Source organism: Pezoporus occidentalis, unplaced genomic scaffold, assembly GCF_034315485.1.
Source record: "Pezoporus occidentalis ecotype Australia unplaced genomic scaffold, CSIRO_AGI_Poc_V1 ctg113, whole genome shotgun sequence".
NCBI lineage: Eukaryota > Metazoa > Chordata > Aves > Psittaciformes > Psittacidae > Pezoporus > Pezoporus occidentalis.
This window is the reverse complement of record NW_026912918.1, coordinates 1,042,445-1,070,369: the sequence shown is the minus strand read 5'-3', so window position 1 is coordinate 1,070,369 and position 27,925 is coordinate 1,042,445. Positions and strand designations below refer to the sequence as shown.

The window sequence follows — 27,925 nt, the reverse complement described above, 5'->3', positions numbered from 1 at the left end:
AGTATCTCTGTGTTACACTAAAGAAGTTCTTGTTTCTTCTGGTCTCTACAGAGTACAGGAAAACAGGGCTGGTATTATGTTCACTGTCTAGGAACTGCTAATTACTGCCTGTATTAGTGTGAACTAATTTTTTCACCCCTAGATGATCCTTCCTTTAATATAAATGAAAGTATATGAGGCCAAAATCGTTCTTTATCTCTGCTCTACAAATTATTAATCCAGGGATAAAGGTTATGCATCATCTGTATGGAAAACATTCCTCCCTGCTCTGTTCCTTTATCGTGCTGTTATTGTGATCCAGACCAAAAGCAACACGTTTAAATTCATGGAAGGAGGGAAACTTAAATATCTTGGAGATCAAACAGAAAGAAAGCAACATGTTCTACGGCAGGTATCAGGAAAAGGATTGGTTTGGGTGGTTTTCCTGTGTCTCTCTGAGCTGCAAGAGCAAGCCTTCAGGTACCCCTCTCCGGGCGTGCAGTTCCGCGCACAGCCCGTTCCGGGGGGAAAGGAAGCCAAGAGGGCTGCCATGGCAGCCCCCGCATCAGGGCCGGAGGCGGGACCGGGACATCGGGAGGAGCCGTTACCGGGGTGGAGTGTCGGTCTGCGGAGCGCTCGCCGCCGGTAAGGCACCTGGCGCGGGCGAGCCGGGGCCGGGCAGCCCTCTCCGGGCAGCGGGCAGGTAAGGGCAGGGGCCGGGGCCTGGGTCTGCGGATTCCCGTCCGCCGCTGCTGCTCTGCGATTAGGGCCGGGCTCGCCGCGGCGGGAGCTTGCCGGGGTCCGAGCAGGGTCTGCACCCTGCCGGTGGGGCTGGAAAGTGGCTTCTCCATGTGACTGCCCTGGAGAAGTCACCCGAGCTGCCTGGCAGGCGACGGCACTTTACCAATTTAGTTACTTTGGGGTGATAGAACTGTTAGGGCTGGACTGCATGCGTGTTCTGGGTTGTGCTCGGCAGCTGCTATCTGAGCAGTACATAACCCTGATGTTGATGTCAGCCCTGCTGTGTGGTATCTCACAGCTTTATCGCCCCGTTGGTCACATACGAGCTTCTGCTGTCTTCAGTTGGAAGGGTGGGTCCCACGGGAGAATTAACAGCCGCATCCTTCCCTGGTGTATTTAGCCACTGTGTTACACTTCAGTCTGCGAGATATTGCACTAGCCTTGCTGGGGTCAGCAGCTTCCAGCGGGACATCTGCTTTCATTTTGGTGTAGACTGCGTGTTGGAGTCTGCTAGCTGGTGAATGAATGTGTAACTGCATTTTCCAAGTGGCAGGTTCCGAGTTTTATGTGTTACTGTAGGTGATGGGAAGCCATAAGTACTTTTGTATTAAATAGGTGTGAAAACTCTCAGGTTTAAGTAGTAATATTCTTTGTGGTCAATCATTCTGTCACTTCCTCAAAACACACAGGCTTACTATTTAGCCTCAGTGCTACATTTTTTTTTTCCTTTACATCCTAACGTACAAAGGTTGGAACATTTTTATGCAGGAGATTAAATACACATCTAAAAGCCAAGATTTTATTGCTAAGTCTCTGTGCCTTAGTAATGCTCCGTTAGTTAAACAAACCTGCAAACAGTCCATGGCATGGCATAGGAGCTGTGTTAACTTCTGCTTCCACTGAACTCGTGTCGCTGTAGTCTTCTCTACCTGACCTGGGACCAATAGCAGCCTGATCCTGCTCTCTGTAGTAGCAGCAGCACCCTTTCAATAGCTCTAGAGCCACGTTCGAGGTGTGATAGGTGAAGTGTGGGTGCTGTGTCAGTCCCTGCCCATGTGACACAGCCCTGATGTGGGATAAGGACAGCAGAGGACTGCCTGCGCTAAGCAGCATAGTTAAAATGGCAGCTGTTCTGGGCCGAGATGTCAGCGCTCCACTCCTATCAAAGCAATTGATTTCAGGTGTTTTGAGGGTTTTTGTTCTTGATTCCCCCCCTTCCAGAGTAAGCTCGTTGAAAGGACTTTGATCCTTGCCATGAAAAGTGGTAAAGTGGCATGCTATAGCTGTTTGGGCTGGTATTACAGGAGCTGGCACTCTACAGTGGTGTCCCCCTTCACATTTTTGTGGAAAAGCCTCTAATTGTGACTTGTATAGTCCATAGCTTCTGTACGTTTGTTGTAGAATAGAACCCTAACGTACTAACATGTTACACTGTGTTTTAATGTAACTGCATTTTGTCTGAAAATAAAAAAGAAAGTCTTTATATGAAACTATTTGCCAGTAATTTGAAAACTGCATATAAGAGTTTTGAAGAGTTAGGAGAAACCAGTGACAAAACTGGTTCTCTTTTCTTCTGACTGGTTCTCTCTGGGCATTTTCCAGCTTCTCAGTTGTTTTGCCAGAATATTATGGATGGTTTTTGTGTTCCCTCAGGGTTGTCTGAAATGCTGCTTGTGCAAATAGTAATGAGATGACAATATACTAGGAGGAATTTAAGATGGAAATTAGAAAAAAAACAATGCCCTTTACTTAGTTCAACAACATTGTGTATTTTCAAATCCCTGTTTATCATCTGAATTGACCATACGTGTAGTTTTTGTAAACTTTTCCAATTGAACTTGTGAATGAGGCTCCTGTAACTGATACTGCTCATTAAAGTGTAATTTGAAGATTGCATTTAAACTGGATAGTATCCATTGCAGAATAAACAAAGCTTTCTTTTAAGGCAAAATGTTAGAACTGTTCTAGTAATCAGTAACAATAGCAGAAAACTAATTCCAGACAGGTGTTCAAAAATTGCTTTGTTCTTTTTGGTAACCAGTCATTTCCTCCAAATACAAGCAGCTGGTAATGTTGGCTAATAGACAAACTTAAAGAACTTGTTTTACAGAACAAGATTCAGTCCTGTTGTGTGCAAAGAATGTGATAGTCTGTAGTCTGCAATTTGAGTCCCAAGACTGACCTGTACTGATATGAAGTGATTCTTGCCTTAGCCTTTTTTTAGTCCTTAATGGTCAGACTGAGGTAGGTAAAGTTTTTCAAGTGTTAAAGAAATAATACAGAGTTCTCGTCATGGTTTCTTGTTCTTGATAATCTTTCCTCTCTCTGCCAGGTACACTGTTCTTACTCTTCACTATTTTTGATTTTAGTAGTTATTTATCCCTGTTTGTTCCTCTTTACCCAATGCTCATAATTTTCCCAATGCATTAAGTTTGCAACTTGTGGTCACAGTTAAGAAAATAAATGCAACAAAGCAGCAAATAAAAAGACTTGCTCTCCAAGTGGTCTCTGGGGAAAGGATTAGGTAATGCAAAATCATTGTGATATGTACTTCAGTCCTTAAGAATTGTGATCCCATGGGGCCTTTTGGGTGGAGAAGCAGGGATTTGTGTGGTAAGTTAGGGAAACTACTGTGAATTTCTCAGAATTAATGAAGTATCTGGACTTTCATCCACTGTTGTTAAGCAAAAACTCTAAGGTGTGTTGCACATCTTTACGATACTTTACTGGACACTAAAATTTGTTGTAATGTTTTTTTTTGAATGTTTCAGAAGCATGTTTATAATAAAGGTGTCTAAAGTCAGGTGAAGAAATAGGAACTTGTTTGATACACTGCAAACACAAAGTAGGCTTGTCTAAGCAGCCGCAAGTGCTAGAAAGGATATAACTTACAAACAAAGTCAGCAGGATGGAAATATTGTTCTCTTAACTATGGGGGGGGGGGGAATAGCAAGAGGAATGTTAAAGGGAAAAGACAAGGCAAACAAGTGAGTAGGTGCAGGAACTAGATACAGAGCAAATAAGGAGCAGAGCTCATGATACTGAAGCAACAGCTGGAGTTTACTCCAGGGAGCAGCCAGCTGAGGGTAGAGATAGTCACTCAGTCAGATGTTCCCCATGTCAGACAGACACCATTCTGCCTGCCTCTGCCAGCCTGCAGCTGCTCTCTGCACCCCAGTCTCACCAAAGACTGGGGGACAGGGAGGATGGGATCTGAACTTTGGTAGGTAGCATCGCACTATAGGTCTAGGAAGTACCTTCCTTTGTGGGCTGAAGATCCAACAAGCTGTTGGGAGACCATAATAGGGATTTCTGTCACTTTCTCCTTTCCCTTCCCAGTTTGGTTTTCTGTCCTTTGCCTATGCAGTAGTATGCAGATGACTCTTTAGTGCTACTATGTCATCTTTCACTGGGAAGATCTTTTATAGCAGAGGCACAATTTACATTGCTAGAATTGAAGGTCTAAAATAACAAAGTTTATATTGGCTCCTGTAACTGACCCCGCTGATCAATAAAAACACACTGCAAGGCTGGCAGGAGGTGTGGCAATATACATAAAAGGTAAGTGACTTTCATTTCCGTGTGTGAATCACATTTGTTCCATTGCTAATACGTCAATTCACAATCAGGTTTTCTTGAGCACAGTGTTGGATTACTGTCAATTCACAGGCTGTTTAGATTTTCTCAGAGGCTTTCCTGGTTTGTTGCAGGAGTGCTGAAACTGTTGAGATTGAGATAGTTGAAGAGTAGTGGTCGGTACTGGAACTTGGTTATTGATGCAGCATGTAATCTAGTTTTAATTCCGGTCTGTCTCTCAGACTCACTTTTGGCTTCCAGAAATCAGTCTGATTTTTTTTTTTTTTTTTTTTAGTATGAAGCTGTGTAGGACATGTTAAACAGGACAGGGATTAATGGATAAAAATAACTTGGGTAGCAGTGAAGTCCTGTTCAGTTGTATGCTACAAAATGAAAAGATATTTATGGAAACAGAGTGCATTCAACTTCTGAATCAGTTCTATTCCCTTAATTCAACACTAGTAAGTCAAATATGAGGTAGTTCTGGAATTTACTGTTTCCATTCTTCTTCAAGATTTGTGGAAGTAGAATATACCTTTATGTAATCCTTTTTACTGAGGGATTACGGGTAAATGACTTGAAGGTCTATGTGTCTTTCCTGGAACTTGATACCAGGTCAAAGGGCTACTTTAGCAAGACATTCATGTTTGTTTGATTTCTATTCTAAATGAGGATTAGTGGCTATAGCTGAGAAATACCTGTACAGGAATGGATGAAACTAACCCGGAATTTTTTTTTCAAGGTTGTTTGTCTATGACGTGAAGGCAGTTATTTTTCTGGGAAATGATCCAGATGTATGAGTGCACTGCTTGGAGTTCCCTGCTCTGTATCATTACAGTGTGTTGGATGACTTAAGCAGAAAGCACTCGCTCTCACCTGTCCTGTAACTTACTTACATATTAATGATTGTTAAACACACAGATCTTAAAATATTTCATTCCCCAGAGGAACACAGGTTTTGTCTAGTTGCTTGCCTAGATTCAAAATGTTGTCTAACATATGGAAACCACTCTACAAAGGGATGATTTGTCAAGCTCCTGCTTTCTGTTTTTCACAAATAATCTCTGTTCTCCAGCTATTTTTTTCCTTTTTAAAGGGAAAGCTAAGTCTAAACATCATAGCTTTTCCTGGAGCTATTGTTGACTGCTTTCCATCACAGGTCAGAAAGAAGAAACAGATGGTTTAGCTTGAGCATTACCTGTTTCAGGTTCTTTCCAATGAATCAAGTCTGGTTAGAAATTTATAAACTGCCAGTTCATCAAACCCCAAACTAAACCTATAATGTAGATATCTGATTTGAGAAGACGACTTTCTCATAATCTTTGGGCCTGGGGTGGAGGAAGTGGGTAGATTGTCATAACCTGTACATGTTTGGCATGCCCCTGTGCACCTGGAGCATGTCTGCTCATACACACCTTCATCCCACCCTCCAGGTGGCATAGTAACCTCTGAGTGACTACAGCCGCAGTCAAGAAACCTATGGGTTATGTGCATTCATGTTTCCTTGCATGCTGCAAATGCCTTGAGCTTGAATTTATTTAAAATGCTTAAAATATCCTGAGTGGAGAGGAAAACAGAGTGGCTTCAGATGCTGGGTTCAGTGTTAGATGGTAGATGTGCCTGTGGATTTTCATAGCAATCCTGGCATGAAGTGCTTCTTAAGACTCAAAGGAAATAAAGTGGATAATAATGGAATCAATAGACAGTCTGTCTCAGGCTTATTTGGGTGTCCTAGCCAGACTTCACGGATATGCTTAAAGATCTTTAAAATGAATAAGAGAAAGAAGTGATGGATATGTTTTTTAACCAGGTTGACCTTCTTCTGATTGGTTGTGCTTTAGGAATTTGGTGGATAGAATTGTCTGATGCTTTCTACCAGCTTGCTTCAGCATAATGCTGATTCTACACAACCCATGCATTTCCATCAAACTATCTTTCATTATCTTCATTCAAACTAGTTTGAATGAAGACCAGGCGCTGTTTAGATCAGTGCTCAGCTTTCCAGCTGCCTTGCTTGGCAGGCTTCCCAGCTTTCTGGATGGCTAAGTCCAAGTAAGTTGGGTTCCTAGAAAACCAGTTAAAAACCAGAAAAATTCATTTTGCACACTCTTCAGAGGGAATTGTCTGAGAACTGTCTTCCCCTGAGTAATCTTCTCCTCTTGAGCTTTTCATTATGGTTTGAAATGTAAAACACTTTTACAGGGGGAAATTCAGTTTTCCGAGCCTGCCTTTGCAGAGTTCCATGATCACCTTTTACAAGAATTGTTCCCATGCTTTTTAATGGAGTATAAGGACAGAATGCACTAATTCCTGAAGAGTTTGTATATTCTAAGCTAGTTCTCAAAAGATCATCAAGAGTTAAGTGGTTCCTGTCAAATAAAACCTACTCTTGGGAGATTTAAACTTCCTGTGACTTCTGTGTAAGAGGTTTAGATTCCTGGGGTGCTTGTTGGTTTTCTTTTAGAGAAGAGGAGGAGGCTCTGCTATTACTTTTCTGAATACATGAGACTCTCACTCTGTCTCTATGGGTGTGAAGTGGCCTGAAGAAAACACAAATGTCACCTAGGGGAGACTATGTTTTTAGTTTCTTGTTGGCAGTAATCACATTCCACTGTTTACAGAAGGGATGGGTGGCGTACCATATATTCAGGTTTCCTGCTATGCTTTTTAGTGAATGTTTGCTGAAGATGTGGGCCTCATAGCATGCTTCATCAGGCTGTAATGCAAGTGTAAGCAATGTTCTCATTAAAATGTAGGACTTCAAATTCAACCAACCACCTGTGTTTATGTGCAAATCTCTTTGCAAATCAGTGTGCAAAACCTGGGCAGTGCTTTACAGCTGTGTCACTCTGCAAGATTTTACACTGCCAAGATCTTTAGGTGTGTAAATAATACAATAGTAATTTCAGAGCTGCTTTTGGCAAAAATGAGAAGATTTTGACAAGCCTTCAGAAACTAGACACTGCAATTATTCATTTTGAAGATTCTTCTCTTCATGTGATACTTCCTTTACTGCAGTAGAAATCACAAATAAAAACCACTGCAGACAGAAAAGTTGGCTGAGACTGTACTGTTACATGAGATTCAGCTCTGCTTTCCTAGGAGTGGATCTGAGATAAAAGCAGGGTCTGATGGATTCTTCCAGACCTGTCCTTTATTGTTTATTTTTTTTTTTTTTCCCTGTTGAAGAGCTTGCCAGCTGATCGAACTTGCTGTGGTTTGAGAACAAATGCTAAAGCTTGCTTCCTTTTTAATTTTGAGTATGATGGATTAGTTGCAAGAAACTCCTGTTTAATTTTGACTTTGTTTTTCTAGCATAATGTTCCCTGTTCACTGACTTACCTGGACTTCTGTTCATTAAACTCTGACCAAGTCTGGTTTGCTTAAGATTAAAGTGGAGCACTCTGAGAAATAAAGCTAAAACCAAATTTATTTACAGGATCAAGACATGAAGTCATTAGAAGAGCCCTCATTAAGAGTGGGGTCTCTAAATAATGCCAGCTCTGTACATAGCAGTGTTATGGTGGGTCCCTTGTTCATAACTAAAGCTTAGAAATGCCACTGCTAGTAAGAAGGTGGGCAGACTTCACCTCCTCTTTGGTTTTGAAAATGTAGTACTTGGAGAAAATTTTCATCTTCAGAAAATTCTTTTTCTTAGTGTTTTACCATGCTTCTAAAACCTGGCTTCATTGTTAGTGTTGGGGAAAACTGTGGCACTCCTGTTCCTTAGTTTTGTAGAGAGCTTACTATAGAGAAGCATTAGCTCCCATTTTACCTGCAACTTCTGTTGGATCCCAATTTAGTGACAGTAACACCAAGTTAGAATCATTTCCGATTTGTACTGTTTCATTTGTAATTTGTTAGCAGGGTGGCAAAATTCCCTAACTCAGATGCTGAAAGGAACTTTTTTTCATTTTGTATGTGCATACATCTGCTTTGGAGCTAGGTCTGTGATCAGTCTTCCCATGAACGTATTAATGAAGCAGTAGAGACGAAAATAAGGAGTATTTCATCTCTCATCCCAAAGACTTGTCATGTCTCATCATTACAATGAAGCCTTTGAAAATCCAGACTACCACTTGTCAGAGACACTGGAAATTGATAGAAGGTAAGTTTGTTTAATTTTGCTGTTGCGATTGTGCCATAAGCAATTAAATTATCTATTTATATGCAGGAGAAGCTTCTTCTCCAGAATTTTAGGTTTTGGAATTCTTTTAATGCCTCCTTTATGCTTGCATTCTCAGACACAGATTTTTAAAACTGCTATTAGGAAGGCAGTATTCAAGAGAAATAGCACATCTGCTTTTTACCTGTTGGATGAATTTATCAGTTCAAGGTACCTTAGTATTTATGGTCCAATGCCATGGAAAATTTTTAGTTCCAGTAATTTTCACAGTGTGCTATAACCCTGGATGTCCTCATTTTTTCCAAGCAGTTATTCCTGTGTAGGTGGAATCCAAGCTTACTTCAGGTGAAGAAAAGTTTCAGTTTTTCTAATTCAGTTAATGACCAAATCAAAATAATGATGTTAGAGTTCTAAATACAAAGTACCTCTCAGTATCAGTTTGCTTTATAAAGTACTCAAATTTGATGATAATAGGTGACAATTAGTAAGGATGTCTATGGAGAGGTTTTGTGGCACTTTGAGTGTTCTTTTTTATTGTTCACACAGGAGGAATTCTCAAGAGAATCTGTTCTCTTACCAAGCCACTTATGATTCTTCACTACCCGGTTCCTACAGAGAACACAGTGGAAGAGGGCAGAATTACCCTCTGGACATACCAATGGCCTCCATGAGACACGGCTCTGAATACAGTGAAGGTTTACCACGAGTTAATGTCCTAAGAAGAAGTCCATACGGAAATTCCACAGGTAGGTAATTTCTGGTATGAACAGCTTACAGAAACACTGAAACAGATAATGTCCTGAGGGAGTCCTGTAGCTCTGGAAAGCTCAACTCTATGTATTTGTAGATGCTGGCGGGGGGTGTGTGTGTGGGTGTGTGTGTGTGTGTGTGTGTGTGTGCCTTTTTTCCCCCCTAGTAGTAGTTCAGGTGTTACATTAACAGATCCAGGGACTGTCTGTTGTATTAACAGATCAGCAAATACTGACTTGTGTGGACTGAATAAATTATTGAATACTAGGATATACACTGGAGTGAGATGTAGGAGTTTGGTCAAGGGGGCTGATACCCTGTGTGTGTAAATAATCCAGATCAGTATACAACTTTCTGTATGACTCTGATTCCATTCAACAGATAATCTTTCCTTTGAGCCTGAGTCTGAACTGGCATACAGCCCACCTTCTACATTCCATAGCCCCTATACCCACAGCATTTCCAGTGAATCGGAAGGTAAGATACAAGGATTGTGGTGTGTCAAGATATTGTATGTTAGTCTCACCCTCCATAAAATAAATAATAAGTACTTAAAAGCCTTTTGGTTCAGATATGAAAATACTCATGTAATAAAAGGAACCATAAAACAGAAATTCTATTTTACTATCCTACATTGTTGTAGCTGAATTTTTCAATATCTTCCTGCAGGTGATGATTTTGTTTTCCTGAGCAATGAAAGATGTAATGCCTACTCATTTTAACCCAAACTCCCTAAAAGTGGATCAGCATAAAACAAACTTAGAGTTATCTGAAGAGATTTACTATAGGAGGAAATAAGGGGAGGATAGGGTACATTTTTGATACTCTTTAGTGGCTTTTTCACTATGTTGTCTCTGTGTAAATTCTAGACCCTAATTATTATTATTAGAGTTTTATACTCCTTAAAATATAAGGGGTCTGGCATAGAACATTCTGGCTTCTAATTTAGGCTGCTGTAGTGATTTATTGTTTGTGTTCTGGGTAGGAACTGTTCTCACCATACTGTGTAATTTTTCTGTTACAGTCAGTTCAGTTTTTGTCTGCTGCTTTTGGAATGTAACTAAGAATTCTTTTCTGGAACCTGGAAATGCCTTGCTCAGTGAGTGACCATAGAGATAGGGCATTTCCAAACATTACCTATCACATATGGCTTTTAATACCTGGTAGGAAAGAGGAAAGAGAGTGCATTTCCGTAACTAGAGGAGAAATGTCTGGGTGCTGAAAGCTCAAGAAGTACCTGAGGAGGCGCAGATGTTTTCCTTTTTCTGATTCTTTTTAGTTGCTACAAAGGAAGTTGTCTCCAAGTGTAAATGACACTAACGTTAAGGAACCATTAGGTCTAAATAGTAAATATGGTGCAGGTGCCTGCATCATGTGCATCAACTAGCAGGTGCATCAGTCAGTTGCAGCCTTCTACACCAGAGGGTTGACTTCAAAAGGGGGATGTAGTGTTGCACAGATTTGCCATTAGCTTACTGAGAAGGCAAGGCAAGGAAAGCTGTGGCTAAACTCATCTGTTTCATAGCTGGAAGGCAGATGCTTTTAAGGAATATAGTCACTAATGTTTGGATAATTGCATGAAAGAAGGTTGAAAGAACAGTTGCGTTTTGGCTTCAGGGAAGTGGGAATCTGATACATTTAACTTATTCAGCATGATTGTGAGTCTAAAACAATCCCTCTGGAGTCAGTGTAAGGATTTTTAAAGAAAGGACCTATCTTCTAGAAGAAAGTTTTGAACAATCAATGTGCACATTTATGAGTTGGTTATCCAGTCTTCCATGTAGCTGAAGGCTGTGCTCCGTACCTCTCTTCCAAGATGTATCTGAAAAACTGCATATGGTTGTCAAGCACGACCAGGAAAGAAGTGAATGGGGGAGTATATATTTGCATGCAGGTAGTGAGATTGAAGGGTATGCTTTTAAGTTGTTTCAAAATTCGAATTTCTCAAGTCAATTTGTCAGGTATATCTGGGCTTACTGACCAACGCATGTTATTTAGGTAGCTTTATTCGGAGACGCGACAGAAGACCACATGATGAGATCTTCATGACTTCTTCCAGTGTGTTTGAAGCAAATCCAGTGTGGAAAGAAAGTAGGAGTTTACGTAAGTGGTTCAATATGAAATAGCATCTTGCACAAGATGGTGTGGTTGATACTGTTCCTGATTTATTCACCTGAATTGCATGTACAGTCTTTCTGTGGTTATGGAAACAACTTGGTTTTGTGTTAACGCTAGTGATTCATCTTTTATACTCTACTATCACATTAAAATCCCATGATAAAGGAAGCACAGTGCAGTCTGAATGTGTTAAATCATAGACAGAAAAGCCAATCTCTTTATTAGAATTTATTTGACCAGCTAATAGGTTGTTTTCAGCCGGTGTGTCTGGAAATAGCCTCAAATTCCAACTATGCAAAACCAGCCTGATTGTCAAGTAATACAGTTCTGTCTGTTTCATAGGTAGTGCAAAGTTTGGGCAGAAACATAAACTAAAATTCTAGAATAAATAAAAGTTTGGCTGTCAAGCCAGTACATAGCATCATAGAAATGACACTATCAAACACTGACGAAGCAATAGACCAGAATCTTGGAATTTGACAGTTTTTTGTTCTCCTTTGTATTTCAGCTCTTTGTATGAATGCTAATCAAGCATCAGACAAGTGATATTTGGTTTTAACTTTCAATATTGTATTACCTGTATCTGTATTAGAGTACTGATGGAGCTGAGGGTATTCTTGGGGAGTAGTCTCGGAACATACCACACTTTGGTAGCAGTGACAATGGGGAGTGTTGTTATATCCACTTCAGATTTTGTATAATTATTACTGTGTTATTATTGCAAATACTTGAATTTTTTTCATGGGTTTTATGCAGAGGAAACTTTAGTTGAAAATCTTGCAAGTATGTCCACCAGTGAAAGGATTAAAGCAATCCAGAAGATGCCAGAGACCATGAAAAAAAAGAGAGAGATCAGGTAAAAATAAAAATGTGTCTGTTTAATTTTACAAACATTGTACTTTCAACATGCTCAGCTTTGGTTTGGCACTTTGAAAGAACCAAAAGTATTTTTTAATACACTTTAAAAAAGTCAACATCTTGCAAATGGAAATAATTTAAAGATGGTTCACTGTCCTTTCTCTGGATGAGAAGAATCTCTCATGCTAATATAAAAATCAAGGCCTTGATATTTGATTATGAATGATGACTTACGATTTCTTTTCAAAGGAAACTGGATGTTGGCCATTGAAAATGGAGAAGAAAGCGAATGTTCTCAACCATCCTTTTGTGTCCTCACAGAATACATTGAAGTTTTGTTCCCAGAGTGATATGTAGAGGGATTAGAATATGCTGTCATAGCATGGACAAGAGCCATGGCATCAGCTAGTAGAAAAAGAACTAGCAGAATAGCTCCATATTAACTTTCTTCACATGAACGTGTACGAAACACTATTTCCAGCAGTTTCTTTGTCATCTTGTTGTAATTCCAACCCATACCATTGTCATCCCCTGCCCTTCTTTTCCACAGGAACAAAGTTCTTGAAGAAATAACAAAAAAAAAATCAAGGCATTGCAGTACTCAACTTTGCTCCTGCACACAGTGTATGCAGGGAATAGCAGTGGTAAGTGTCAAACTCCTGCAAGCCACAATAGCTGCAATGTTATCACTGTCTGCAGAGGTACCTGGTGTCTGGCTTTATGTTTTATATAAATTTGTTATTTACCAAAGAACTGGTTAATTGCTGCAGTCTTCGCTAATAGCTACGTGCATTATGGTAGCACTTAGGAACAAGAGTTGGGCATCTTACAGTGCAGGTGGTGGGGGAAATTTGTTCTTATCTTAAGATGGAACTGTAAAGAATGTGAAGCTTCATTATGTGAATGAGAATCCTGTTCAAGGCTGCTTGCTGAGATTGATCTCTCTCCTCTTTCGCACTTCAGTCATTTCGGCGACTTGGAAATAGCTTGTCAGAATATTTTCACCTACTGCAGTTACAGCAGAAGACTCTGAAGGTCATTGGTGCCAAGTTTGGAACAAGTGTTCTTTCTTATTTTATTTTCTTGAAGTGGCTGCTAACTTTCAACATCTTCTCATTCCTCATAAACTTCGGTTTCCTCACAATTCCTCAGTTTCTTGCAGCAGAACCAAATAACCTTTCATTCACGGGTCTGGAGCTGCTCACTGGAGCTGTAAGTATGTAACAGCAGATTTGTGTTAGTACTGTGTGCAACAGATCTACTTTAAAAACTCACAATAGAGTAAAAAACTTAGTATCTCTTGTTATGGAGTTAGAATTTTATGTGACTAGAAACAATATTCTAGACACTAGAAACAACAGAGTGAGATGAATGGAACTTGTCCTGATGCACTTGTCTCACTGTAAAAAATTGCTGTGTTCAGCAGTATTTCAAGACTTTCATCACTCTTTGAGAAAGCAGTGGCAGAGACACAAAGGAAGTCAGCGATAGGTGCAGTGGTCTTCAGCAGGACATTTTTCCCATGCTGATTTTCTTCTGAAAATGCAGTGCAAATTTCCATATGAGATCCTGTGAATTTTGCTTATTTCCAAAGCTGTGTTCTTCCAAGGAGCACACAGCTCTTTCTGTAGCAACCTGCTGAATTCAGTGGGGCCTGGAGACAGAAGGGCCTTCCATTGTGTGGAAATCTTTACTTTCAGGGAATAAAGTCCCAGGCTGTTTTTAAGGAAAGTTTTCGCACTGCTTTAACTCTACTGGTATTCATCAACTAAGTCATCTGAGATGGGATTTTTTTATGTCTTTACTGTAAAAAGTGTGTTATTTTTACTGTTGTTAAATGATTTCTCTAGTTAATAAACAAGAGCCTGCTCTTACTAATGCTTAGTTGAGAGGTCTTTTTAAAGAGGAATGGTGTCAGCTTTTTCCTTCTTAAATTACCTTTAAATTGCGATGTTTTGTGGTAGTGCTGTTTTGCAAAGTACAATCATTACCTCAGGAGTTCAGCTATAATCTAGTAGCTCTAGTGTTAAATGTCATCTGATTCCTTTATAGTCAATGCAATTTTTCAGTACAGAACCTTGATCCCAAGAAGGAAGCAATTAAACCTTTCCCTCTTTAGGAATTTTCAGAAAAGAGCAGGTCCTGCAAAGACATTGAATGCTCATGATCATACAATATGCATCTTCAGAAGGACATGAGTTATTTACATATCTCTAGAAGCTCTCAAGTCTATGGAATATTTTAGCTGATAGAAAGAAACAAAGGGCCTGATATTTAGAAATTTATTCACACCTCTGGTTTCATGTAGGGAATGGGAAGGTTCCCACTTCCAGTAACTGGGCTTCAGATGATGGTACTTCTAACCATATACAGGTGATAGCAAACATTCTGAATGATGTCCATGTCTTTTCAGGGTTATTTTCAACAAACAGTACTCTACTATGGCTTTTACACCAATGCTACAATCAGTAAAATAAAGAATGGTCCATCTTACAACATGCAGCTGGCCTATATTTTCACTGTTGGAATATATTTTGTCATCTGTTTTCTTATCTTGTTGTTCAGGTAAAGTAATTATATGTTCTTGTTTCACTTATATTGAGGTCATTGGCAATTATAATTACTGGAGTGTTTCTGTAAGTCCTTATTTCCAGGTGTAGAGTTTAAGTAGAAGTTTCTGCTCAAAAGACAATCTCTAGAAATCAAATCTTCTTTTAGACAAACAAAGAATAACTGTGAAATAGTAAGGGACATGGAGAGAATCCCAGTTCAAGCCAATGAATATCATGATACCCCTTTTGGAAGCTGTTGCTCCTAATATCTCCTGGTACTGATGTGACCTTCCAAAGGTAAAGATTGTCAGCCATGATTAGAAGGAAATGTCAGAGTTGTTTCTTACATGAACATTTATTTTCTGTTTTGTCTTGTGTGACGTGCTCTGACATAGGTGCAGCAGCCTTGGGGGGGGACAGAAAAGCTGATGAATCTCCCTTCTTGCCCTGCTGTGCAGATTTATGTATTTCCCCGTTATGCATCTCACAAACTCAGTTTTCATTGCAGCATGGCAAAGTCCTTCTGCAAGAACTTCATTAACCCTCAGGCATTCCCTGGGAATGCTAGCAAACTTCTCTGCACTTGGGACTTCAATATCACGAATGAAAAAGCTGTGAAGCTGAAACAAAAGAATCTCAGCACACAAATAAAGGTACAAAGCACAGGAGGTACAAAAAGGTAGAAAGGTACAAAACTCACATGCACAAATCACTCTGCCAGAGGCTTGTTTCTGCATAGAAATTTGTATACGCACATGGAAGTCTCTGGCAGAGGGACTCAAGCTTGCTGGCCCTGTTGTTCATAGATTTAAGGTTTCTTGACTGTTAAGTTTCATTTGATTTGTACTCCTGGAATTGTCTTAGCTACTTGCTTTTCTTTTCTCTTTAAGCTACATATAAATATTTGTATGCTTCTGTTCTATTGAATGAATGTGACTCTGTGACTATTAAATATTTGCTGGACAGAGTATTCTGGTTTTCCTTCCTGCTATTTAACCATGTTGTAAACAAAAGGCACACTAGTAATATCTGTGAAATACAGGGTAACTGTCAAGAGAAGAGATTTTTAGGATAGGAACACAATGTTGCCTACTAAATGTCCCCAGGGTATTACTCTGCCCATCTTCTGGAGAAATAATCTTTCATTCAGTCTCTCAAGTAGTTACTTGAAGCAAGTTTTGCTTTATGCTGTTGACTAAGGAATTCTTCATTAGGAATTTTTTCCTTGCAGGAAGACCTCTCTGAAGTAAACCGGGAAGTTCTAAGTTTTTCTGTAACAGAGAGAGTTGTTTGCATTGCTATTCATTTTGCTTCGTGGGTCACTTCTCTGGGAACAGCACTAGCTGCTTGTGCTGGTGTTTACTTCCTCTCCACTAATAACCTGAAGGTAAGGACAGATTTTACAGTCTGGTTTTGGACATGGGTATCTTACACTGAGTGCAAGCACTGGTCTGTTCTCCCCCATCACCTGACAGCTGCTTTCTTGGGTTCATGGCTACCTTAGGGAGATACCTTGAAAGAAATAGCAAGAAGCAGCCTCATCAAGGCCTGCCTCTCCTTTGCCAAGGAGCTGCGTTTAATCTGGGGCTCCCACCCTTGGTCCCATGTAAAATGGGGGAAGGGGAGAAGGTCTCTGTGCTGCTGGACCTGGGCCCATAAACCATGATAATCTCTAACTTACAGTCATGCAGGGACATGTGCCAGGAGTCTTCCCTGTGGACACAACTTGATGTACTCTTTTGGTTAAGGCTCTTAAGTTTTGTTTTGTTTTTTGCCTCTAAGCTATTTGTGAAAGGGCACAGGAATGACCTAGAGAGCCAAGCTGCCATGTTGGTGCTACCTGTTGTCACATCTGTCCTCAATGCATTCATCCCGTTCTTCTACTCATGGCTTGGACGTCTGGAAAGATTTCAGACTCCTGGACAGCATATATATGTCACTATTGCCAGGTATTTGTTGCTACCGCCTCTTAGTGCTTTTTGCCTGAAGTTGCCTGACTCTTCTTTTTTGATAGCAATCTATGTGTAGATGATGTGGTGGGCAGTAAGGAGCTATGGAGGAGAATTCATCTTCTCCAAAGAGCTCTGCACACCAGGGAAAGAAAGGGGAAAAAGGAGTGATGAGATCTTACTTAAATACAGGTGCCTGAAATTAACAGTGTGTAACTGCTGGTGCTCCTCAGACCTTCCTCCCCTGTGGAGCCCACACACCCAACCAGCAGCCTCTTTTGCAGAGGCTGTGCCAAGGTTGTCATGCCCAGTTCGTTTTCCACCAGGACAATAGAATAATGCTGTGCTTCAGCTTTGAGGAGAGTTCCTGTTGGTCCTGGCACTCTGCAGTGCTATTGTTGTTATAAGAGAAGGTAATAGAGTGTAACCAATGATCATCCTGCCATCATTCTCTCCAGTGAGTTTATGGACCAGCTGTCAGTGCAGTTACTGTTACTTTCTCTTTTCAGAAGTATCATCCTGAAAATATCAATTGTTGGAATTCTGTGCTACTACTGGCTTAACATTGTGGCTGAATCAGAGTCACAGGTAAAGTTTCAGAAATACAAATCTTTTGATTTACAATGCCAGGTTAGGAACCACTTTTGTAAGAGACTTAATCCAGCAAAGAGAAGTGCGTGTAGTGTCTGGGGAAGCTGAATTTGCCACCCCAACATTTTTTCACTCATCATCTCTAGAGAAGTTAACTGTAGGAAGAAAGGAGTCTCCCAACTCACATCTCAGTTGTTTTGGAGAATTTTTCAGTGAGAGGTCAACTAGGATGGTTCAGGCTGTTAGCAAATCTTTGGTCTGTAGCTTGAGTCCCATATGCCCAAGCATTTGGGAACAATGTTAAAATCACATGATCTTTGACTTCTAGATAAGCATTTTTAATGTTCTTTTTTTCTTTCCTCCTTCTTCTTAAAGTGCTGGGAAACTCTGGTTGGCCAAGATATCTATCGTCTTATTGTAGTTGACTTCATGTTTTGTTTGCTTGGCTCTTTCTTTGGAGAGTTTTTACAAAGGTGAGTACTGCTTTTCTAATCTTGTTTTCATTCATTAATCAAAGGCATGGTCTTTTTTTCCAGTATGAGAAACACAGTCTAACAGAAGCATGAAACTTCCTTGGCTGCCTCTACCAGGCATAGCCTCTGATACTTGTCTTCTGTATGTTTCAGCTCCTTCTTAGGAGGAGGTCAGAGTGTATACCGTTAAACTTTCCTAATGTGTCTTTTTTTTTTGGAGGTGGAAACACAGGCAGGGAGGATGCTGCATTGTACTCCCATGCATCTCCTGAATGGGGTGACAAAGAACCAAGCCTCAAGCAGAAAAACTTGTTTTCTGCATATGCATGGACACACTGCTGGCTTTCTTTAGTTTATCCTCCTGTAATTTTTTTCCTCTTAGTTATGTTACTCTGTAGAGTGCACACAAGTTAACAATCTTATTTTAATCAGTCTTATTAAGGATGAAGTGTGATTCTTGAGTGTAGAGGTCTGTAGCATGGTAAATGAGAAAGTATTGTTAACCGAACATGAATACAGCTAAGCTTTGTAACCAAGAAGTAATTTACATCTGACATCTGCTGCATATACCCTTCTGTTGCCAAACATTATTTCTGACTTAAGGTAGTAAAGTATTTGAGTGCTTGCCAGCTTTATGAGCATTTTGAGTTCGTGGCCATACTTGCGTAGGAGATGCATTGTTTGCCCTTCGCACATGACGTGAACAAGGTAGAACACTTAGTTAAAAACTTCATGTTAAATTAACACAAAACAACATTGAGAAACCCTTGAAGACTTTCCCTCCACAGCTCTTGCCAGCGAACTTTAATCCTACTCCTGTTTTTGTTCTGTTCAGATAGGAAACCACCTTCCAGCAAACAGCCACAGTACCAAAACTGCAGTGTCAGCTGTGATGAATGTCCTCACTGAGCTGTGCAAAAGCACCAGACTTACAGCTGTGAAAGATTAGAAGTACAATTGCTTGTATTTATGATGCAGCTGATAAGGCCATAGCAAGACCTGTATTCAGGGAGAGATGGGATAGCTACCAAAATCTTTATTGTTCTTGCTACAACAAGCAGAAATTGAATCTCCCCAGCACAGGAAAAAAAATAGATGGTAAAAATGGATGGTTGGTCCTCAGTAGGAAATCTCTGAGTACTTGCTTATCTGTGTATGCCTCAGCTGCTTGCAACCTCAGTTAGTGTGAAGTAGGATATACGATGAGTATCAATCTAAAAGATGCATTTTTTTTGACTGGTTGAGGCTGAAAATTCTGAGGACTCAGCAACTGAAAAGCTGCTGCAATTTTGTACTGAGGCAACTTGCCATTTGAACTGTTTAGGCATGAGCATACCTTTCTGATACACTTAATCCTTTTTTTTTTTCTTTTTTCCTTTTTTTTTTTTTTGAGTTGCTTGAACAATACCTTAGGTCATGTTCCAACCCTGCTGTATGTTATGAGAAACTGATTTTCCCCAATTCTGTTTCATTTTTAATGAGCTGTTTTATCAGTAAGCTGTGGCTGCTTTGCATGATGTGATTAATGCAGCTCCTAAATAATTTGTCCTTGATGTGATGCTTGCATTCAGGAGGCCTTCTGCAGATTTTTCTACAAAGGGTTTTATGATGTATTAAATGCTATTATGCTGTGGTGCTGGTTTCTTCTTCCAGAATTATTGGAACTACAGTTTGTGTGAGCCTGGGGCTGCCAGAGTTTGATATAGGACGAAATGTTTTAGATTTGATCTATGCACAGACTTTGACCTGGTAAGTGTTACATTTACAGCCAAAACCTCATTTGCACTTAGAAATACCATGGAACATTCTTACTCTGACACTTCTGGATGCTTCCCATCATGGGGGAAAGAGAAGGATACATGCTGAGGGAGATGACATTAACTATCTTTGTAAGGATTGTGACATGCCAGTTCTCTTGTAATAGTGCAGGTATTACCAATAGCTTTACCCAATAGTTTACCCTGCAGTCACTGGTCTTAGAGAAACCCATAAAAGGGACACCCTAGTTTTGTTTACTTCCCCATTGGAATGGTGTTCCTGTTGAAATAGTCTCAGTATTAAACCCTGGAAAAGATGCCTTATTTCTAGGAATGAGTATGTTACTCCTATTACAAGAGAGTTTTGCAGGCATGTACATAAACATGTATGTTGAAGTTGCGTATTTTTAAAGGCTGACTTCTGTTACAGGATCAGCATTAATAACAATACTATTAATGATTAAATTTCCAAATAACCAAACTCTAACTGTATATTAATTTACTGTGATATTTTCTGCTTTCAGTGCACTGAGAGCTGGGTGGTGAATAGTGAAGATTTAACTTTCTTATAAATCCTTTCTTGTAGGATTGGTATCCTCTTCTCACCTCTGATGCCCGGTATCCAGATAATATCATTTTCTATAGTATTTTGTGTGAAAAAGGTAACAAGATTTACATGTATTCATCATAAACTGACACAGTTTGAAATCCGGGCAGAATGTATAGTGTTAAAGTGCTGGTTTTGACTGGAGGCTCTGGGGTCTTGTATTTAGGGGAGCAGGTTTTTTGGCTGGGTTTTGGAGGGTGGAGTTTGCTTTAAAGGAACACAATTTAGATTCAGGCCCTTGAATTACGAACTTGTAAAACTTGGGAGAGGGGGAAAGTGTGGAAGGGTTAAGGAGGGGTTATTGGAAGGGTTATAGGAGGGGTTAAGAGCTCAGAGAGAAAGGGGAGAAAATAAAGTAAAACTAAAGGCTCAAGAATTAATAATGTACAAGTGCATATGTCAATATAGACACTTAGCCTGTGGCTGTCATTTTGGCTTCCTGCTTATGTTCCTACTTCCCGCTGGTGGCCTCCCAGGTTATCTAAGCATAAGCAGAGTGGTTCAACCAAGGATCATAATGGAAATTGTTTCTTTTCAGAATTCTTTGTCTCAGTAGTATGACCAGATGATAGATCAGTTGTTGAGTCACCGAACAGTTTATAGTGTCACACATAGCTATAGCTAGAAAGGGTGGTTCAAAATTCAGAGAAACATAGAATGGTTTGGGTTGGAAAGGACCTTAAGATCACCTAGTTCCAACTCCCCTTCCATAGGCAGGGACACCTCACACTAGACCATATTGCCCAAGGCTCTGTCCAACCTGGCCTTGAACACCACCAGGGATGGAGCATTTGCCACTTCTTTGGGCAACCTGTGCCAGTGCTTCACCACCCTCACAGTAAAGAACTTCTTCCTTATATCCAATCTAAACTTCCCCTGTTTAAGTTTTAACCCATTACCCCTTGTCCTATCACTACAGTCCCTAATGAAGAGTCCCTCCCAAGCAGCCTTGTACCCCCCTTCAGATACTGGAAGGCTGCTATGAGGTCTCCACGCAGCCTTCTCTTCTCTAGGCTGAACAGCCCCAACTTTCTCAGCCTGTTTTCATAAGGGAGGTGCTCCAGACCCCTTATTATCCCTCGTGGCCTCCTCTGGACTGATCCCAACAGCTCCATGTCCTTCATGCACTGAGGTCACCAGAAGTGTACACAGTATTCCAAGTGGGGTCTTATGAGAGCAGACTAGAGGGGCAGGATCACTTCCTTTGACCATGTTGCTGTCAAAACTCATGTTCCCTAAACTATGGGTTTACATATGCTACAAAAGCAAACTCTGCCCAGCAGAGTCCTGAAGAACCCGTTGTTTGGTCTCTTACTACTTAAAGATGATATTCTTGACATTTTCTACAGTTTATCTGTCATAGTCTTATAAAAGAAAGTATTGGAAACTTTTGACACATGCTATTCCAGAAACTGCTGCCAGCAATTTCAATGGGATTGACTCAAACTGAGTTGCTGTGGCAGGTAACACCATTCCAACAGTCAGTGTGTCTTCATCTCTTTAAAGGTCAGTCTAATGATGAATTGCCAACCCCCTCGCAAAGTCTGGAGAACTGCTCAAATGACAACAACCTTCATGTTCCTGCTGTTTTTCCCTTCCTTCCTTGGAGTTCTGTCTGTCATTGGAGTCACTGTCTGGAGGTGTGAAAGATCACTGGCATTCAAGCCTGCTATGCTATGCTGTGTGACCTGATACAACGCAGAATAACCTGTGGTTTTCTGTTGATAAAGCTGTATTAGTTGCTAATGGAAGGTTTCAGATGTTCGTGAGCTGTTCTGCGGTCTGAAAACAAGGCATGCTCAGTGAGTTTGCAAGAATATGGTTAACACGTAAGAAAGTAGGAGGAGAAACAAGGTTACTTTGAAGTTTTGGGTTTTATTTAAATGGCGCAGCAAATTTGGCTTTTCCTCCTCCATAAAGGTTTCGGTGACTTAGTCCTAGGTCCTGAGCTTATTTATGTTATAGGCCATACTGGGTCTGCAGTGGAAAAGCAGCTGGAAAAACTCAATTGAGGTAAACGTCTGGATTATTTATGAACTTCAGGGACTCTTTTTGCAGTAAGTGCTGACCTCTGCAATAATGCATCTTGGTTGTTACCAGGAGTTTAAAGCTGCTTTGTTTACCTGCACATCACTGGCCACAGTAAGGAGGGCAGCATGGCTACCCCTTTTCTTTTTCCTGGCAATTCTCAGCCACATGGTTGTGATGCTTAGTAAGGCAGGTGACTACACATGAAACCAGGTGGGATGCAGTACTTCAGAGCAAACATTTCCAGATTGCAAGTCAGAATTTCAGGCTGTCTGCAGCAGTTGAGTTTCAAAGCAAACAATACTTTCCTATTTCAGTCTACCTGAAAATGTTAATTCTTGCTATAGGCTGCCTTACTTCAACACATCCTGTTGTTGCTGAAAATCTGTAGTGACTGATATCTTCAAAGGCAAGGTGAAATGATGTGGGTGAAACTTTGACAATCTGGGTTTTCTATTAGCTGTAGCTTGTACTGCTGATCGACTTGTTGCATTTATGTCAAGGGCTTGGTACCTGTCCATAGCAGCAGGGTCTCTTATCTTTCACTGCATAGTCTGGGTTGGGCATTTCAATGGCTGGAGAGTGACCCAAGTTAAAAATCAAACAGAGATCATGGAAATTCCTGGGGGGTCCAAAGAGAGCAGTGAGCTGTAGCAAACTAATGAGCATCTTAATGCACAAAATCACAATGTTAACTAAATCACTGGTCAACATATAAAGCTTTAAGTAGCTGTTTTCTCACACTTTCAGGTTAAAACCTTCAAATGAATGTGGTCCTTTCAGAGGTTTGTCTTCTATGTATGCTGCAGTCTCCGAGTGGATAGCAATACTGGAAAATTACACTGCCTCAAAATGGGTAGTGTGGATCTACCATAACTTAATTACAAGTGAAATTTTCTTCTTCGTCCTATCCGTTTCTATCCTGTAAGTACCTGTAAATTGAAAGCACTGAAAAAGGACCTGAAGTGGAAAAATCTGCCTCTGACATAGCCATTCTTCGTTAAAATAATTGCAAGGTCATTTTTAAAGTATCAGAAATGGTTAATATATTGGAAATTCATGTATTTGAAATACATAAAGAAGTTATAAAACCTGTTCCTTTTGTGTTGGGGTGACAAAGCTCTTTACAAACCAACTTCATGCTAACCCTAGGATACACTGCTTTTAACTGAGTATTTCTTGTTTACTGTGCCTAGGCAGATCTTATTACCAGTGGCACACTTTGCCTCAGGAACATCAGTGAAGAGAAACACGCTGCATACACTTGGCAGCATAGATTGCATTTCTGGTTTTTTTTCACCATTGCTTTTTTAGTTTCTTCCTTCCTCATTGCGTCATAAATCAGCAGGGAAAAGCCAGCTTTCACAAGCACAGCTAGTACAGGTCAAATGTATACTAGGACTCTGAGCAACATAAAAAGCAGAAGTCTGGGAGGTGGTTGCTTTGACTTTTCTGACCATTTCTCATCAATGCAGTCGTAAGAGGAGATGATAGCATGTAAACGATAGCTGAAATACCAGAGGCACACTGTGGTGGATGGGCATAGTAGTGTACAAACAGTGTGTTCAAGTGAACACACTACATAGGGAAATGCTATTAAGTAGGTTGCAGACTGCTTCCAGCTAATCTCTGGTAAATTCACATACTGTCCACTTGGCTGAAGTATATTATTTTGGCAAACCCAGTATGTAGGTTTGATGGTGTAGCTGTGCTGCCTGGTATTTCTAGTATAGGCCACACACACTGAAGAACCCAAACCTGTCCTGATGAAACCAGATCTCACTCATTCTGGGGGACCAAGACTGACCTGGAAGCAGTAGGTGTTCAGTGTTGTGATTTAGACCAGGCATATATGTAAGCAAGTGACAAAAAGTTGGATAAGAGCATTAGGCTCCTATTTGTTATCTGAAATGCACCTTGTATTTTTTGTCTTACTTTAATTGTACCTTTCATTCAAAAACAGGTCCACAAATCTTTAAGTCTTTTCCAAGAGAATGTTTTAAACAACTTCATGTGTTTGCCATTCCTTGTGTAAATGTAATTGTATCCATCTATTTTTTAATACATGTGTGTGTATGTGTATATATATGTATATGTGTATATATGTGTGTGTGTCTATAGATAATAGAATCATAGAATGGTCTGGGTTGGAAGGGACCTTAAAGATCGTCTAGTTCCAACCTTCCTGCCATGGGCAGGGGCTATATATATGTGTGCTTGTGTGCATCTTGTAATAGATAACATTCTGTTTAGGCAGTGACTAGGAGGGAATACTCATGGGTGGGAGTGCTCATATGCTGGACTTTTTTTTAATATTATTTTTTATTTTTTAGAGTTATTGCTTATCTTTACTGGCAGATAATAGCAGGAAGAAAGATCATGATCAAACACTTACAAAAGCAAATTATTAATGTAAGTTTGACTTTCAGCTTTATCTGTTTAAAAAAACTTGGCTTCCTTGTTGATTGTCTCATGGCACAATCAGTGCTATTGTGGAGCTGTGATCTGCTTTTCCTTTGAGAGGGCAAGGGGGGTGGGAGCCTTCCGCCATGGGAGCTGCAGGGAAACTCAGAATTGTTGCAGAATGATTTTACCCTCAAGCTGTGCTGCTGCAGCTCCCTCTGTAGATGGATTACTTTAGCATAAAAGGAACTGTAATGATTATTGTGGTCAGTGGTTGCTTACAGGCCTTGAGCTAATGATCAAATGCGTCTTGACCATAGGGAGGAAAAGATAAAGTGTTTTTACTTGAAAAACTACGGGCACTGCAAATGGCAAAGCAAACCCCACCTGCACCAGGAGGACAAGGCCAGCAGGTCAGTCTGATAGTTTAGATACCATCTCAGTTATGCGCTTGGTGCCGTTTCATGGGGTTTCTCTAGCCTTGCAAACAGTCTGGCATGCTGGGATATGTCTGGTTTTGAAGTTTCATGTAAGTTGATTGACAGCTAATTAACTCCAGGCAGGAAGAGGATACCATGGAAGTTGCCTAACTATGTGTTCCAGACTAGAATTCAGCATGGGAAGAATATAGAGAAGTTCTTACCCTCACTAGACATCATTTATGATTGTGAAACTGCAAGAAAGCACTCCTCATCTAGGAGTGCAGTGATGGTCACTGAAGGGCTTGGCCCCACTTGAACCTTGCCTAGACTGAGAAGGAAGCTGCCTTCCTTTCCTGACTCTATTTCCTTAGGGTTTCATGGTTTGCTCCTCCACCCAACCTTTTCAGCTGAGGTAAAACTGAGTGCTTTGACCTAACCCCATTTTAAATCCCATATGACATCACAATAGGAGCCTAATTTCTTAAGCTTGAACTTATTTTCAAGTCAGTCCTGCCTGCTGAGCCATCAAGTTAGTGTTAAAACATGCACATTTAGGTGCTGTGGAGTGTGGTTTTCAGTTGGGTTGAGTGAAACACTCTTTGACCCTACATACTGCTGAAGAAAAAGGGTTTGTTCAGTTCCTCTCCTTTCTCCCCATAAAACATGTCGCCTGGTATGACTGGCTGTCATTAATGTGATGATACAAATAAAGGTAAATAAACTTTGGTAATAATTGGTATTGATATATTGATAAACAGCAATACATATGTGCTAATATAAACACATATAAATAAATATTGACTGTAAAGAGGGGACTGTAAAGTGAATGGGCATTTTCTGTCTGCTGGGGATTTTCAAACACTTGACAACCCTGTGGCTGCATCCTGAGTCCCACCTGGGACGCTGAGGGCAGGGTTTGCTACAAAATATGGATGTCCTTGTACTAATTAAGGTCAGATTTCAAAAGGAGATGCCAGAATAATCTTATTGTGGTTCTAATAGAAGAGCCGCCTCCCTAGAACAAGGGGCATAGCCTTGGGTGGCTGTAAAGTCAGGACTGGAAGCCAGACCATAGTACCACTAATGCAGCTATTCTGTCTTTCAGAGAAGCTCTTCTTCATACCACCCGTCCTGGCAGCCTGCCCAGCAAGTGCCAGGCTACCCAGGAAGGGCATTTGACAGAAATCAAAATGCTTCCTACAACGAGGTGAGATGGTCGAAAGCAGAAATCTCTGCTAGATTTCCCTATATAGAGCCTGGGGCAAGGTGCAGACAAGGGGTGCATGTTGAACAAAGAGGTCATCCTGTATGCATAGAAGTAATTTTAAAGATTAATTTGAGCAAAATGTAATCAGAATAGCTGTTGGAATACTTGTACAAGTCTGCTTAAGATCTAGAGAGTATGGTTGTGTTATAGGTAACCAGTATCTTGAAGTATAAGATAAATGGCACATAAGGGAAACATCAACCTCAATCTCCCTGTGAATTTTGTTTTCAGTATCCCAATGCTGCTGGGGGGACTGGCTTCCCACAAGGTAAGCAACAAATGCTGAACACAGAAAACAGCTTCTGGAAGCTCAGCTCAGTAAAAGTGTTTGTTACAATACAGACACTGCTCATAACAGATGTAAGAGAGGCAGGATTTTAGCATCTTGTCTGAAGAGAAAACAAAAAGACCGGGGGTTTGAGGTAAACACTTCCTATAGGGTGTGCTTGTTGTGGTGTTGGTGGTGACTTCTGAAGACTGATCACAAGCTTCTGTATGCCGGAGAGTTGAATTTCTTTGGGTAAATGAGATGTTTTGTTTTATGGGAGCAGCCACAAGCAAGAATATTACATCACATTAGAGAGATGTTTTATATCTTGGTGTGAACCTCATCAGAGGCTATTAATGATGTAGAGTCCCTAGGACACGGTATGTCCAGAACATAAAAAAACTATGGAAACTTGGTGTGGTAGGTTGAACTATTCCTGGTTTACACAAACATGTAACTGCGTTCCAAATATGGGGCAGATGAGACACTTCAAAAGCATGCGGCACTTCAGTGGGGGTGGTTAGTATAGTGACAACAGCACAGTTAATGTTACTTCCCCTGTGACAAGCAGGGCTGGAGGGAAACCCACGCAGCAGTGGGTCCTGCATGTCAGAGGCAGTGGTGATCGCTCTGCGGGCCAGAGAAGCAGCTCGGTGGGAATACGAAGATGATGACACCTATCCTTGACTGCGAGCCAGCAGAATCAATAATGAACGTACAGTGAGTGGTGTTCTGCAGAAAGCAGTGATCGATTGCACTGTAAGGACTGTGAACCATTGGCACCTCCTTTTTTACCCTTAAATAGAAGAAAAAGATAAGAGAACAAATAGAAAAATGCATTCTGACTGGAGTTTATTATTGTGATGGGGAATATCCTGTGTGTTTGGTTTGGTTTTGAAGTAGGGATACTGTGCTGACAGCCTTCTCCAGGACTGGCTCACACTCTGACACTGTAAAGATCCCTCCACAGCAGTCACTTGCTCTTGACTAAAGACAGGAAACTTTCCGTTATTGTAAATAAAGCTTTGTTCCAAAACTGTTTTTATAAGTTATATTGTTCAAACTGCTTTTATCTAATCTAAACCAAAAGCAACGCATTGGCCAAATAAAAATAGAAGGAAATTAAAGTGCAGTTGTTTTTAACGCTGAAGACATTGTAATGGCTGCAAAGTAATTTGTGTGAACCACTTTAAGTTTCTATTCCATTTGCACTTTTCTGAGCCATTGTTATAGCTTATTACAGACATTAGAAGCTATCAAACCCTTTTTTAAAGAGTAATTACTCATCAAAAGTCTCATGTGTAAAACCACTGCTTGTAAACAAGAAGTTTATACATCCTTTCCCGTAAAGGGTAGATTGCAAGTAACACAGGTGAGATTTTCTTTATCATGTATGACTTTGAGACACTCGATGCAGCTTCTTTGTATTCAGAGGCACAACTTTGCCCTGGTGATAATTT

At 40.4% G+C, this 27,925-nt stretch overlaps 1 protein-coding gene across 1 annotated transcript; it reads left to right on the top strand.

The window, feature by feature from the left end:
• The first annotated feature begins 516 nt into the window (after nucleotides 1–516).
• TMC5 (transmembrane channel like 5) lies at nucleotides 517–27,592 on the top strand. Its single transcript, XM_062634852.1, has 23 exons — nucleotides 517–682; nucleotides 8,243–8,404; nucleotides 8,969–9,168; nucleotides 9,554–9,649; nucleotides 11,171–11,263; nucleotides 12,047–12,146; nucleotides 12,699–12,792; nucleotides 13,112–13,360; nucleotides 14,562–14,713; nucleotides 15,209–15,353; nucleotides 15,932–16,087; nucleotides 16,483–16,649; nucleotides 17,159–17,237; nucleotides 17,616–17,713; nucleotides 19,367–19,462; nucleotides 20,057–20,132; nucleotides 21,584–21,717; nucleotides 22,856–23,029; nucleotides 24,439–24,517; nucleotides 24,829–24,921; nucleotides 26,036–26,137; nucleotides 26,429–26,465; nucleotides 27,037–27,592. Exons 2-23 carry the CDS (start codon nucleotides 8,331–8,333, stop codon nucleotides 27,150–27,152), a joined length of 2,610 nt encoding a protein of 869 aa, XP_062490836.1. The 5' UTR covers nucleotides 517–682; nucleotides 8,243–8,330; the 3' UTR covers nucleotides 27,153–27,592.
• Nucleotides 27,593–27,925: the final 333 nt, after the last annotated feature.